Source organism: Ovis aries, chromosome 1, assembly GCF_016772045.2.
Source record: "Ovis aries strain OAR_USU_Benz2616 breed Rambouillet chromosome 1, ARS-UI_Ramb_v3.0, whole genome shotgun sequence".
In the NCBI taxonomy this organism is placed as follows: Eukaryota; Metazoa; Chordata; class Mammalia; order Artiodactyla; family Bovidae; genus Ovis; species Ovis aries.
Window position 1 is genome coordinate 45,991,682 of NC_056054.1, and position 16,529 is coordinate 46,008,210.

The following is a 16,529-nucleotide window of genomic DNA, read 5'->3' on the forward strand; positions in this document are numbered from 1 at the left end:
GATAAATGCTAAACAAGTAAAGCTGCTTTCAGACTAGGGAAGTAGAAATTAGATAAAGGACTAAAGGGAGAAGGAAGTAGCAAAGCCTGGATTTGGACCTAAAAAGAACAGAATTCCATTAGGGAGTCAAGCAGGAAAAGAGCATTTTAAGGTAAAGAAAATGAAGAAAGAAAAAGTCAGCATATTTACAGTTCAATGTAGACATAAGATACTTGTGGGACCCAAAGATGAAAAAGAGAGAATGATGAAGTCTGACTATGAGATGTACTTGACTATTATGCTAAAAATCCTGGACTTTATCTTACAAGACAGTGATTCCTAATTGTTGGTTAGAAAACCAGATGTATCAAAATCTCTCAGGAACTTTAAAAAACAAAACCAAGGCAATCCTAAGGTCCCACTGCTAAAGATTCTGATTTACTACTGTATCTGCATTTTTCTTCTTAAAACTTTTCTTGTGGTTCTAATACATAATTAGGAAAAGTGCTATAACAATGGAGAACCATCAGTTTTTTAGTTGAAGAAAAAGCTGATAACCTGTATTTTATAAAAACTACTCTGGTAGCATTGTAAGGAATCAATTTTGTTAAAGGAGATTCTGGAGGGGTACGAAATGAAAAGAATGGTCTTAATGTCTAGGACGGAGAAGGCAATGGCAACCCACTCCAGTACTCTTGCCTGCAAAATCCCATGGATGGAGGAGCCTGGAAGGCTGCAGTCCATGGGGTTGCTGAGGGTTGGACACGACTGAGCGACTTTACTTTCACTTTTCACTGTTATGCATTGGAGAAGGGAATGGCAACCCACTCCAGTGTTCTTGCCTGGAGAATCCCAGGGATGGGGGAGCCTGGAAGGCTGCAGTCCATGGGGTCGCTGAGGGTTGGACACGACTGAGTGACTTCACTTTCACTTTTCACTTTCATGCATTGGAGAAGGAAATGGCAACCCACTCCAGTGTTCTTGCCTGGAGAATCCCAGGGACGAGGAAGCCTGGTGGGCTGCTGTCTATGGGGTCGCACAGAGTCAGACACGACTGAAGTGACTTAGTAGTAGTAGTAGTAATGTCTAGGAAGTATGAGGTTAGATGAAAGTAAAGAAAATATTTACTAGCTTCATTATGTCCTAGGCCCTGTGATACATACACACTTTATATCCAAAGCTCTGGAGAAAGAGAAATGTACGTATCAGAAATATTTGTACTGATTACTTAAATAGTATTTATCACCATTTTTGTTTCAAATATTTCCTTTCTACTGTTTTTACATATTATTTAGCCATAATAAAACTGCTATGGGGAGAAAGGTAACTCCCTGGTGGCTCAGATGGTAAAGAATCTGCCTACAATGCAAAAGACACAGGCAATGTGGGTTCAATCCCTCGGTCAGGAAGATCCCCTGGAGAAGGAAATGGCAACCCAGTCCAGTATTCCTTGCCTGAAAAATTCCATGGACAGAGAGGACTGGTGGGCTACAGTCCATAAGGTTAGAGAGAGTCAGACACAACTGAGTGACTAACATGGGGAAAAACGTACATGTCAATATTTATGAGGCAAGCAATTCTTTCATTCATTAGTTATAGGTACTTTTAGGGATATCCATTCACTTACTAATTGTCATAAATAGAAGTGACTGAAAAGAATGGTCACTGTCCAAGTATTCAAATTGATGGTCAAGATGTACCATATGCCATATGTACACTGTGAAAACAATTCTGACTTTTAAAAGTAGCTACTGAAATAGAAACCAAGAAGAAAGTCTACCTTGCTTAACCTTTTCCCTGTTCATAACAAAACAGGTTTCTGACATCCAAATACAAAACTGCAGACACCTAACTGGATTACTGGTTTATAACCCTAAGTAAGTCTGAGTTTTATTTTTTTATATATCTGTAAAGTAATTCCATCTCTAAATATTATGTCTTTATAAGCTTTTATGAGTCTTTGTTCACTATCCTCTTCCTCTGCCTCTCCAACACAATCAATTGCCAAATACTACTCAGATTCTAACTCATCACACCTCTCACATCTTTCTTTGTCTTTCCATTCTCATTGTCACTAGTTTAGGTCCTTATTACATGAGAGGAATCTAAAAAGCTGTCAACACAGTAAACTGGACATAGCAAGTGTGCATTTTCAAGTTAATTATTACATTAATCTAACAGAACTTATTTAGAATTCCTATCTATAAACCCACTCCTATCCAAAGCATTCAACCCACTATTATCAACTTACAAGGTTACAATCAAGTTAATTTTGCTTTTAATCTCCCCATCTCTTAACGAATGAAAACTGACTCTTCATAGGGATTTCAAGGACCTCTTTCACATGGCCTCAGTTTATCTTTCAAGACCTGAATACCTCACTACATGTACCCTACTAAACCTGATCCCTCACTGTCCTCTGAACATATACCTATAATTTATTTTCTAAACTTTCAGAGCTTTGTTTGTAGTTTTCTCCTGCAAAGTCATTCTGACCACCGTACATATGAACTTGAAAACTGTGGTCATCCTTGAAAGATGGATGTCTCAACTAGAGTGAGGCATGCCCCAGTGAGTACATTTTTAAATTCTGTGCTCTAGGCAATTAACCTGCTTCACTCTGGTCTCAGTTCTATAACATCATCTAAAAATTTTACTTCTTACACAAAGTCTGCCCTGACTTTTCTCAATAAATTGTGATCCCTGTATCATCTTTAAGTCCCCAAAGTATTTCATATCTTTCCCATGGTTTTATAGTCATTTAACAAATTCAACAAATATTTATCAGGCAGCTTCCATGAACCCAGGCACTGACATAGAAGTTAGAGCAGTGAAAAAAAGAGATAAAAACCTACCCATCCTCGAGTTCATGTTCTAGTGGTTTAGAAAGAAAAATAGCACTAAGTCATGTCCGACTCTTACAATCCTATGTACTGTAGCCCGTCCAGGTTCCTCTGTCCATGGGATTCTCCATACAAGAATACTGGAGTGGGTTGCCATTACCTTCTCCAGGTGGATATCCTGAGCCAGGAATTGAACCCAGGTCTCCCGCGTCGCAGGCAGATGCTTTACCAACTGAGCTCCGCAGGAGTCACTTGCAAATACAACTGATTCCATTAGTATATTAAGCTTGCTGCCAAGAACAAAATCTAATTACCTTTGTAGGTCTGCACATGACACCTGCTAAATAAACATTTATTGAATTCAACTTATAAAAAAGATCTCTGCATGTTTTAACCTATGAATTATAATCAAATACAGACATGATTTCATATCATTCCTTCTTAAACTTACCTACTAATATCATTGTTGCTTAGATCCAGTCTTTCCAAAGACTGCAGCAGTGTAATTTCATCTGGAACAGATTTTAACTTGTTATCCCGCAGGTCTAGCACAAGGATAGAATTCAGATGCTTAAGATGTTCTGCCCCTAACTTTTCAATCTGGTTTTCTCCTACATGTAATTCCTACAAAACCAAAGATCAATCATGTGTATTTTTGTATTCAATTTTATACTAGATAATGAAAGCAAAACTGAAATATTAATTTCAAATCACTGACAAACATGGAAAAACCATAATTTTCTAATAACTAAGTTGCTTAAATTTTTAATTATGTTTAAGCTATTTTACAGTTACAGCAAAAAAGAAAATTTTCCAGAATTTCCTAGTAATTTAAAAATAACTAAAGGCTTAATCCAGCAGAAAGTTCAAAGTTTAAAAAACTAAGGTAGAGAAATGATTTAGTAGTTACATTTTCAGAACAAAACTACAAATCCAAGAGTTATACTGATGAAAAACTAAAGTTTTAAAACAAATCAGTATATGTTTAAAAAGTTATTTATATTATAATAAATGTTTGTTACTCAAAATTTGTATTCATGATTTATAATAATATATTGTTATAATACATATTGATTTCCCATTAGCAGAATCTAAGATTATCAGATAATTAATTTTATTAAATGACAACTTTATTTATCATTGTCACCATTTTGTTTAAAGAAACTCAATGTATAGAAGTATACATAAGGGAAAGCAAAGTATGGCAAATTTAAATACAATGTTAATGCATATACTTAATACCAAAAAAAAAAAGTAAATAATTTTAAACAGATCTTATGATGAGGTAAATAAGAATTGGCAACTTAAAGAATTAGAAACATATTTTTTCCTGGTATTCCAGGCTTCCTACACTATGGTCCCAATTTACTTTGTTAGCTTCATCATCTATTAAGTTGGTACAAAACTAATTGAGGTTTTGGATTGTGAATTTTAAGTCATTATTTTGCTATTGTTCAGTTGCTTAGCTGTATCCAACTCATAACCAGGCTCAAACATATTTTTATTAACCAAAATAGGACCATTACAATCAACACATTTTTGCCAATGAAAAAATAAGTTTATTTCTATAGAATAAAAATCTGTGCTTCAGGATTCGATGAACTCTTGGAAAGCATTTTCTGCATCCTGCTAGTTATGGAAGCACTTTCCCTGCAAAAAATTTTCGAGATGCTTGAAGAAGTGGTAGTCGGTTGCCAAGAGGTCAGGTGAATATGGCGAATGAGGCAAAACTGCACAGCCCAATCCACTCAACTTTTGAAGTGTTGGTCATATGACGTGCATTCAGGTGCTGTCATGTGGAACTGGGCCCATCTGCTGACCAATGCCAACTGCAGATGCTGCAGCTTTCAGTGCATCTAATCGATCTGCTGAGCATACTTCTCAGATGTAATGGTTTTGCCGGGATCCAGAAAACTGTAGTGGATCAGACAGGCAACAGACCACCAGACAGTGACCATGACCTTTTCTGGTGCAAGTCTGGGTTTGGAAGTGCCCTGGAGTTTCTTCTCGGTCCAACCCCTGAGGTGGTCATTGCTGGCTGTTGTATAAAATACACTTTTGGTCAAAAGTCACAATCTGATCAAGAAATGATTCATTGTTGCATAGAATAAGAGAAGACACTTCACAAAAGATGATTTTTTTGATCTTCAGTCAGCTCATAAGGCACCCATTTACTGAATTTTTTCACCTTGTCAATTTGCTTCAAATGCCAAACAACTGTAGAATGACTGGTCAACGATGAGTTCTTCAACAACTTCTCATGTAGTTTTAAGACGATCAGCTTTAATGATACTCTCAATTGGTTGTCACCTTCTGATGGCTGGCCACTATGCTCCTCATCTTCAAGGCTCTCATCTCTTTTGCAAAACTTCTTGAACCACCACTGTACTGTACGTTCGGTAGCAGTTCCTGGGCCAAATGCATTGCTGATATTGATGTGGCGAGTTGTTTCTGCTGCTTTCTGATCCATTCTAAACTCAAAAAAATTGCTTAAATTTCTCTTTGTCTAACATCATTTCTATAGTCTAAAATAATTATAAAATAAACAGCAAGCAATGTCATTAGCAAAGATATAAAGAAATGTACATTAAAATGATATATAATGTAACCATTTATTTAAGAATGTATTCCAGTACCAACTGGCAAAGTTCAACAATGCAAAATCACAATTACTTTTGCACCAACCTAATACTACTTCTCAAGTTATAAACTACCCTCCAGATGAAATCGGCAAATTCTTATTTTTAAAACCGATTATTTCTTTAAAAAAAAAAATCTGTTATTAACAATACCATTAATATATTTAATCATAATAAAATTCTGAAAGATAAAATTATAAGAAAAAACCACATAATACATATTCTTAATGTAAAATAAGTTTAAATTTTCATTTTCATGATTAACTTTCAGATAATGTATCTTTAATAAACAACTAAATAGTACCTTTAATAGTTTACAAGAAGGAAATTCTGGTAGAAAACGTAATTTATTCCTTCGCAAATATAGCAATTCTAATGATTCCATGCTGGCCAATTCAGGAGGAATAGTTTCCAAGAGATTTGAATTGCAATCCAAATGCTTTAATCCTGTAATACATATTTAGTGAAACACAAAGATACTTTAATAGAGAAAAATATTGGTTTACAATTCTATATATGTTAAAGAATGTTCATGTAATCATGAGGACTCACAAAACTGATTTTCTACACTGCTGTAATAATCAAGAATCCTAGAATACCACTGAATTACATAAATGTAAACTAAAACATTTTTACATTTAGTTACAATTAAAGAAAAACAATGATACTAAAGTCAATGTTTAATAACAGTCCAGGTCACCTTTGCAAAGACTTAAAAAACAAAATACTCTAGTACTCCCTTAAAGTACTCTAAAATATATAAACTATACTCTAAAATATATAAACTATAACTATGAGATTATTTACCTCAGTATCATACATCTTTAAAGAAAAGCTTAAATTATTAAAGACATGAATATACATGCATACTACTCATATGAATGAATGTCAAGTAACTCTGGCCAGTAGTAGCTTCAGTTCAGTTCTGTCAAAAAACCCATGGATTTCTATGTAGTCTCTTTTACTCTTTCAACCACTCACAGTGCCTCTGTCCCTGTCTTCTTTCCTTCCTTTTTTTGAATTTTAAGTTAAAGGCTTTTTCTAACAGCTTAGCTCACGCTCTTGATAAGAATGTTCTCACTTGCAGCATCTCTCTTACCTCCTGAATATCTCATAGAAGGCAGGATGGAAAACAAAAACAGAAGAAAAGTAAAGGTCTTCTTTTTCTTAAGACTTTAACAAGCAATTTCTCCCTAATCCATATTGCAGATTCTCCACTTACTGCTGCTGTTGTTGATTTAGTCACTAAGTTGTGTCCAGCTCTTTTATGACCCCATGGACTGACTGTAGCCCACCAGGCTCCTCTGTCCATGGGATCTCCCAGGCAAAAATACTGGAGTGATAGCCATTTCCTTCTCCAGGGGGATCTTCCCAACCAGGAATCGAACCCACACCTTCTACGCTATTAGGTGGATGTACTACCACTGAGCCACTAGGGAAAGCCCTCTTCCACTTATATCTTCCACGATTCTCAGCCCTATAGTTTGAATAGGTAATATATATTTTACAACCATTTTTCATGTACTTTAAGCTTATCAATTTTAACATTAATTCAAGACTGAATTGATCTATTTAGACTACTTTCAGTGTTTACAGAAACTAATGGCTTTTCAAAACAAATTTAATAGTACTTCAATTTATAGTCTGATAATTTATGTATCATTTGGCTACAGCACTGAGGAAAATGTTATAATCCAATCCACCCTAAATCCAGTAAATTCTATAAATAAGTTTGTTTTACATCTAGAAACTAGTTTTCACAAGTTTCTGCATTTAAGAGCACTGGTTGAGAATACAAGCAGTATGTAGCAGAAAAAGCAAGCAGGATGAAGTAAGATGAAAACCCTGGCTTTACAATTGGCTGTATAATTTCTAAACCTAGGTTCCTGAATCTTTAAAATGTAAATAATATGCATCCCCATTAACTTACAGAACTATTGTGATGGCCAAATAATATATTTTAAAGCATTTTGAATTACAAAGAACCATACAAATGTTAGAAACTGTAGAATCTCGGTCATGAATAGTGGAAAAAACAACTAAATTTCCTACTGGTGATAGCTTAAAAGTATCTTTGTAATGGCTAAAGCACAGAAAATACCTGAGACTAACTATATAGTATATTAGAAAACCTTCTATAAATTTAAAGCTTTTTTCTGTTGACTTCAATATCTATTCTTATCTCTCAATATTTCTACTCAATTTAAAAAAAAAAAAACAAAACACATGCTTCTGGCATCCTCATTCCAGGTATCGTATTTTCTGTTCAACTCTGTTTTCCAATACCTTTACTGAAAAAATGGCAAAAACAAGCAGAGTTAACTATCGGTATCACAAGTAAAGGCGCCCCTAAAATGTCAATTCAATTCATGGCATTTAATTCATGCATTCCTGTAATAAATGACAAATAACCATTGTGCTGTGCTCAGTCGCGTCTGGCTCTTTGTAGCCTCGTTGACTGTAGCCCACCAGACTCCTCTGTCCATGAGATTTTCCAGGCAAGAATACTGGAGTAGTGTGCCGTTTCCTACTCTAGGGGATCTTCCTGATTCAGAGATTAAACAAACATCTCTTGCAACTTCTGCACTGGTAGGCGGATTCTTTACCACTAGCACCCAATCAAAAGCCCAAATAACCATTATTCTATAGTAAAACAGCAGTGATCATTTGTAATGTATAAAAATATCAGTTTTATTTTTGCACACCTGAAACTAATAACATTGTTAGTCAATTATACAGTATTTTTAAAAAATACCTAACAGCACAATTTTACAAACTCACCTCTAAATAATCTCTAACAAAGTGTTCGAAATCACATCTATGATTTTCTCCAAAAAAGGGAGGTTTAAAAAAAATGAAAGAGCTCACATATGATTAGCAGAAAAAGTATATAAGGTAAACAGTCTACAGTTGACACATAGTGATCATCAACTGAGAAATAATAAGAGTTTGCCTTTAGGTGAAAAAGAGTTGATTGATTTTGGACTCAAGAATTCTAACATGAACAAGTATACTTATTTAAATTACTGAAATGTACCTTCTATTTTTTTCATCCTACATATTAGTTCTACAATACTTCAAATGTACTGATTCAGTGGTGAACTTTAATAAAATAGAAACACTAAATGAAACCTTCTTTTAAAAAGGATTAACAATCTGAGCAAAACTAGACTATCTCTTGACTAGACTACCCACGGTCCAAGGTAAGGAGCAGCGGCTGTGCTTTGCTGGAGCGGCCGTGAAGAGATACCCTACGTCCAAGGTAAAAGAAAAACAACTAAGACAGTAGGCACTGAGAGAGGGCATCAGAGGGCAGACAGACTGAAACCACCATAACAGACAACTAGCCAATCTGATCACACAGGCCACAGCCTTGTCTAACTCAATGAAACTAAGCCATGCCATGTGGGGCCACCCAAGACAGCCAGGTCATGGTGGAGAGGTCTGACAGAATGTGGTCCACTGGAGAAGGGAATGGCAAACCACTTCAGTATTCTTGCCGTGAGAACCTCAAGAACAGTATGAAAAGGCAAAAAGACAGGACACTGAAAGATGAACTCGCCAGGTCAGTAGGTGCCCAATATGCTACTGGAGATCAGCGGAGAAATAACTCCAGAAAGAATGAAGGGATGGAGCCAAAGCAAAAACAACACCCAGTTGTGGATGGGACTGGTGATAGAAGCAAGCAAGGTTCGATGCTGTAAAGAGCAATACTGCATAGGAACCTGGAATGTTAGGTCCATGAATCAAGGTAAATTGGAACTGGTCAAACAGGAGATGACAAGAGTGAACATTGACATTCTGGGAATCAGTGAACTAAGATGGACTGGAATGGGTGAATTTAACTCAGATGACTATTACATCTACTACGGTGGGCAGGAATCCCTTAGAAGATATGGAGTAGCCATCATAGTCAACAAAAGAGTCCAAAATGCAGTACTTTGATGCAATCTCAAAAATGACAGAATGATCTCTGTTCGTTTCCAAGGCAAACTACTCAGTATCACAGTAATCCAAGTCTATGCCCTAACCAGTAATGCTGAAGATGCTAAAGTTGAACAGTTCTATGAAGACCTATGAGAACTTCTAGAAGTAATACCCAAAAAAGATGTCCTTTTGATTTTAGGGTACTTAAATGCAAAAGCAGTAAGAAAAGAAACACTTGGAGTAACAGGCAAATTTGACCTTGGAGTACAGAATGAAGCACGGCAAAGGCTAATAGAGTTCTGCCAAGAAACACATTGGTCATAGCAAACACCCTCTTCCAACAATACAAAAGAAGACTCTATACATGGACATCACCAGACGGTCGACACTGAAATCAGACTGATTATACTCTTTGCATCCAAAGATGGAGAAGCTCTATACAGTCAGCAAAAACAAGACCGGGAGCCGACTGTGGCTCAGATCATGAACTCCTTATTGCCAAACTCAGTCTGAAATTGAAAAAAGTGGAGAAAACCACTAGACCATTCAGGTATGACCTAAATCAAATCCTTTATGATTACACAGTGGAAGTGAGAAATAGATTTAAGGGACTAGATCTGATAAACTGCCTGATGAACTATGGATGGAGGTTCGTGACATTCTGCAGGAGACAGGGATCAAGATCATCCCCAAGAAAGAAATGCAAAAAAGCAAAATGGCTGTCTGAGGAGGCCTTACAAAGACCTGTGAAAAGAAGGGACGCGAAAAGCAAAGGGGAAAAGGAAAAAGATACACCCACTTGAATGCAGAGTTCCAAAGAACAGCAAGGAGAGATAAGAAAGCCTTCCTCAGGGATCAGTGCAAAGAAATAGAGGAAAACAAAAGAATGGGAAAGACTAGAGATCTCTTCAAGAAAATTAGAGATAACAAGGGAACATTTCATGCAAAGATGGGCTCAACAAAGGACAGAAATGGTATGGACCTAACAGAAGCAGAAGATATTAAGAAGAGGTGGCAAGAATACATGGAAGAACTGTACAAAAAAGATCTTCATAACCAAGGTAATCATGATGGTGTGATCACTCATCTAGAGCCAGACATCCTGGAATGTGAAGTCAAGTGGGCCTTAGAAAGCATCACTATGAACAAAGCTAGTGGAGGTGATGGAATTCCAGTTGAGCTATTTCAAATCCTGGAAGATGATGCTGTGAAAGTGCTTCACTCAATAAACCAGCAAATTTGGGAAACTCAGCAGTGGCCACAGGACTGGACAAGGTCAGTTTTCATTCCAATCCCGAAGAAAGGCAATGCAAAAGAATGCTCAAAGTACCGCACAACTGCACTCATCTCACACGTTAGTAAAGTAATGCTCAAAATTCTCCAAGCCAGGCTTCAGTAATACATGAACTGTGAGCTTCCAGATGTTCAAGCTGGTTTTAGAAAAGGCAGAGGAACCAGAGATCAAATTGCCAACATCCGCTGGATCATGGAAAAAGCAAGAGAGTTCCAGAAAAATATCTACTTCTGCTTTATTGACTATGCCAAAGCCTTTGACTGTGTGGATCACAATAAACTCTGGAAATTCTGAAAGAGATGGGAATACCAGACCACCTAACCTGCCTCCTGGGAAATCTGTATGCAGCTCAGGAAGCAACAGTTAGAACTAGACATGGAACAATAGACTGGTTCCAAACAGGAAACGGAGTACGTCAAGGCTGTATATTATCACCCTGCTTATTTAACTTATATGCAGAGTACATCATGAGAAACGCTGGACTGGAAGAAACACAAGCTGGAATCAAGATTGCTGGGAGAAATATTAATCACCTCAGATATGCAGATGACACCACCCTTATGGCAGAAAGTGAAGAGGAGCTAAAAAGCTTCTTGATGAAAGTGAAAGAGGAGAGCGAAAAAGTTGGCTGAAAGCTCAACATTCAGAAAACTAAGATCATGGATTCCGGTCCCATCACTTCATGGCAAAGAGATGGGGAAACAGTAGAAACAGTGGCTGACTTTATTTTTGGGGAGCTCCAAAATCACTGCAGATCGTGATTGCAGCCATAAAATTAAAAGATACTTACTCCTTGGAAGGAAAGTTATGACCAACCTAGATAGCATATTCAAAAGCAGAGACATTACTTTGCCAACAAAGGTCCATCTAGTCAAGGCTATGGTTTTTCCAGTAGTCATGTATGGATGTGAACATTGGACTGTGAAGAAGGCTGAGCGCTGAAGAATTGATGCTTTTGAACTGTGGTGCTGGAGAAGACTCTTGACCGTCTCTGGGACTGCAAGGAGATCCAACCAGTCCATCCTAAAGGAGATCAGTCTCGGGTATTCACTGGAAGGACTGATGTTGAAGCTGAAACTCCAATACTTTGGCCATCTGATGCAAAGAGCTGACTCATTGGAAAACACCCTGATTCTGGCAAAGATTGAGGGCAGGAGGAGAAGGGGACGAAAGAGGATGAGATGGTTGGATGGCATCACCGACTCGATGGACATGGGTTTGGGTTGACTCCGGGAGTCGGTAATGGACAGGGAAGCCTGGTGTTCTACAGTTCATGGGGTCACAAAGAGTCAGACATGACTAAACTACTGAACTGACTGAGACTATCCCTTGCCGTTATTACTTATGGACCTCAAGGAGGATACAGATATAACATAACCTATCATAGGTGGAATCACCTGGGAGAGGGTCATGACCTCTCAGTGAATATTAAATATGAGAAAGAAGAGACAGCATGCTTTAAACCTTAATCAATTTCTCAGGTATATAATTTTCCCACAATTTATAATCTTACTTCCTTTTTATTTTTTTGATGTGTTAAACTACTGTTCGGTAGTATGGATAGCATAGGACAGGATGGGATGGTTGGATGGCTTCACTGACTCAATGGACATGAGTTTGAGCAAGCTCCGGGATTTGGTGATGGACAGGAAAGCCTGGTGTGCTGCAGTCCATGGGGTCACAAAGAGTCGGATATGACTGAGCGACTGAACTGAACCTTTTTGGTGGTGAATCTTAATGAAGTTGCTAGACAATAATGCCCTGGAGAAAATCTGACTAGTTGTTATTGTTTGTATTTACCACAATAAAATCTATTGTTTTACTTGTCTGTAACTACATAAAAATTTATTTTTCTAAATGTAAGTTACACAAACTTCAAATTTATTCAATTCTTAAAACAGAGAAGATTTACTTTTCATTCCACTTAGCTCTGCTGGCAAACTCTTCAGTTGATTACTGGAAAGATTGAGACGCACCAAGCTGGACAGAAAAGAAAAACTAGCAGGAACAGTTGTAAGACGATTATTTGAAAGATCCTTTAAAAAGAGGAAGACAAAATGAATGAATGAATAAGTAGATAAAAAAAAATAAATGAAGGATCCCTAAGGGGGGTGTTCAGAATTTTAAGGGCATTGCAACATTTAAAAAAACTATTTAGAGTAGATACACTTTCTAAGTCCCATTCACTGACAATTTCACAGATCATCATTCATTGCATCAATATTTTCTGTGAACCTATTACATGTCTAATAATGTAACAGAGAGAAATTAAAATGAATTTATTTCAAAAATATTTTACAGACACATTTCTGTTAGTACTAAGTCATGCTGTATCTTGCATTGTGTTTCTAAAAAATCCATTTATTCATCCAGTATTTGCTGAGTATCTAGGATACATCAGGCAAAATGTACTATGATACATTTTGATGATATGTTAATAATGTTTAATGATACTTCAGTTAAACTGTAATATATAAAGAAAAACGTCTTTACAAAAAAGAAAAATGCTTGAAAGAAAACAAGTAAGGCTGAAAAATATGGCCATTTTCATTTGGGAGGAAAAAATATTCCCTCTTGGTTCTTCTGCTTACCACAGTAAGTCTGCTTTAACTAAGTAGAAAAGTCTACTGTTTAGTTTTCACTCATTCACTCTACCTAATTAATCCCTATACCTTACTTTTGCATTGTAAGTCTTTGCTTTTTCTCTAAATAGTTATGAGAATTTTTTGCAACTCCTTTTAAAAGACAATACTATATATTAGGCATTCTTCTTATGACATTCAAATTAAACCTAAGTATTCTACCAGCTATCACTGAACTATTAGGTAGGGCAACAGTGAATAAGAAAAAAATTACTTAAAGGAACTGTTCTCTGAAGACTATGATTTAGTCTAACATTAAATAACTATAATTCTAAATAAATCAAGAAAATAGAAAAAGGAAAAATGCTATTATACATCAGCATATTTTTTAAACATACTGTTATTATTATAGTAACAACACATAATCTACAACATACAACATAATACTCTACAACTCAAATACTCTAGGGTCTAAGAATCAACAGATTACTAATAAGTATTTTGTGATATCAGAATTTACTGACACTAAATGGAATGTAGTATTCTGGATTGGATCCTGGAACAAAAAGAAAAGGACATTAGTGAAAACACTGGGAAAATATTATAAAATCTATAGTTTAGTCAGCAATATTGTACCAAAGTCAATTTTTTAGTTTTTATAAATATCCTGTGGTTATGTAAAATGTTCACCCATTAAGATGGGTGAAGGGTATACAGACACTCTGTACTATCTTTCCAACTTCTCTATAAATTAAAATTATTCTAATATCAAAAGCTAAAAATAAAGTTTCCGATAAAAAAGATTAATTCATAAATTCTTAAGAAATTTTAAAGAACTTAAAGTAACAGAATTACTAATAGTTAAATATTAAAACTATTGCAGTTAATGATTAAATTTGATACAAAATAAGTATACTGCATATGAATTAATCATTATTTATGTGACACATTTCTTCAATAAATATTTATTTAGCACTGTGCTAAGCAGTTCTATGTAACTTTAAGAAATATTACTAGCTTAAATTCTTGCCCAGAAATAAGACCACTGTTGAGCTACCACTAAAGAATAAATGAATATTTTAATGCTACAATCTTTCCTGTTGCCTATGGAGTCTCTGCTGAAATGAATTAGGATTCGAGTTCTAGGATGAGACAGAAAATCAAAGCATGTTGTTTGCCAGGACACTGTGGGTTTATATTGATGTGTAACAAGCTGATTTAGAACACTGGAATTCCATACTTTTCTTTCCCCCCCCCCTTTTTTTTTTTTGGTAAAGGCAATTAACTAGTCCCAGGAAGGATCCTTCAGTTATGTAAAATTTTGTTTCATCAAATGTCATGACTCCATTCATAATTTTGTCTTGTTTCAGCTGGTATATACAACTTTCAGAGCTCTTGTATTTGGAAAATTGGAAGGGCCCAGAATTTGAAACAGTATCTTATTTCCACTGTTTTTGTTTTAAACTATAGCTATATAAAGCTTGTGGATTAAACAGAATTAATTTCTAAATTAAAAAAAAGAAATATTCTTAGCTTAAATTATTACATATCTTACACTTTAAATGCTTTAATTTATTGTTGCTCACATTTATGATTTATCTGATAATTAGTCCTTAAGATCATAGTTCTTAACTGAAGCATTCTTTTATTAAGAAAATGAATATCTGGGAACCCAGAACAAAAGTTTATAAGATTTCCATTAAGCCTTCTACTAGATTCTTTTTTTAATCAATTGCTATCTTTTACCACTAAATTTTATAAGAAAATGTGATGGCTCCCTTCCTTCCCATTCATTTCATCTACCTTTTACTTTTCAAACTTTATTTGCAATCTGATCAGACTGAAAAACAAAGAGATACTAAAGAAATGGTTGAGGAGAGTATAACTTTGACTTCAACCACTAGAGCAGATGGGGGAAAATATCAAGAAAGAAATAAGTAAAAGGAGTAATTTGTCCTTCAATAAAAAATAAACAAGTCTAACACTAATGAGTTTTTCAAAACATGTAATAGTGAACAGAACAAGAATGTACTATGAAATAACTACATGGAGTAGAGATTTATATTGGAACATCTGATCTAATAAAGCTCAAGTCTTTCAGATAGGATAGCTTATAGTAGAGTCTTACTCCTCCTGTGGTAAATTTGGGAGGGAAAGGTGTATACACTTTGAAATCCAATTGTCTGATCTTAAAATCCTGAATTCCTTAATCAGTTGTATGACTCTGGATGTTACTTTTTAAAAAATCTATAACAGGATGAAACTACTTAGCTATATGTAAAGTAAAGTGCCTATTGTCTGTATTATTCTTAATAATATGACTAAAATAGTATTTGTACTGCTTCATGGTTATCTCTATTTAAGATGTGAAACAGATGGAATGAAAATTTCACCAAGAAATGTGGCCACTTTGGAAAACAGGGAAGAAAAGGCAGGCCCTGAAGGTATTATCTGGACACTTAGGGAACAGAAGGACCATAAGGGCTTAAGAGGAGGTAACAGGAATCTACAACAAGGGAAGCCACCTCCATTAGAAGCCCAAGCACCGCAACTAGAGAGGAGCCCTCACGCACTGCAACTAGAGGAAGCCTGTATGCAGCAACCCCCGTGCAGTCAAAAATATATAAAAAAAAAAGGGGGGGAGGGTAAGTATACGCTAAAAACCCCTTTCCTCTATTTTGCTAAATCATAAAAGCCTCTGAATCGCAAAGTCATCATCATCAGGCCCCTTCTAAAACTCTACTCTGAAATTAAAATCTAAGGTAATTTCTATCATAAGAAAAACATAGGAAAAAAGAAGAAAAACAGGAAAATAAATTTGCAATTATTAATTTAGCAATCTAATTCTAATACATAGTTCTGATAATCTAGTCATACAAACAGGCGCCCATGTACTCATGATTGGTATCATATATCCAATTTCTCAGCCAAATGAAAAATCCCTCCAGCCCCAAATTATACAAATATTGCAAAATCAAAACTTACTAAATCTTCTAAGTTGGAAAGTTGTTCAAACCCCTCTGGTATGCAAGTGAGTTCATTATGTTGGAGATACAGGCCCTTCAGATTTCTTAGATTTGTAATTTCTTCAGGGAGTATTTTCAGCTTGTTATGGCTATTGATTGATAAAACAAATGCTGAATAACTTGGTGACAACAAAATAAATACTTAACAAGGCATTTCTGCTAATCAACTACCTGGGTTCATTAAAAAAAAGACAAGTAAGGTTACTAATTTTAAGTACTTATCAAACTTTACATCCTAA

The 16,529-nt window shown here is 35.6% G+C and overlaps 1 protein-coding gene across 2 annotated transcripts in view; it reads right to left on the reverse strand.

The window, feature by feature from the left end:
- The window catches only part of LRRC40 (leucine rich repeat containing 40), a 41,470-nt gene that overhangs the window by 17,486 nt on the left and 7,455 nt on the right, over positions 1-16,529 (reverse strand). For both annotated transcript variants that reach the window (XM_042249663.2, XM_004002074.6), the window contains exons 4-7: positions 16,250-16,379; positions 12,595-12,718; positions 5,766-5,908; positions 3,274-3,446 (exon numbers count right to left, since the gene is read on the reverse strand). In XM_042249663.2, coding sequence (XP_042105597.1) covers positions 3,274-3,446; positions 5,766-5,908; positions 12,595-12,718; positions 16,250-16,379 — 570 coding nt within the window. The remainder of the gene's footprint in view (positions 1-3,273; positions 3,447-5,765; positions 5,909-12,594; positions 12,719-16,249; positions 16,380-16,529) is intronic.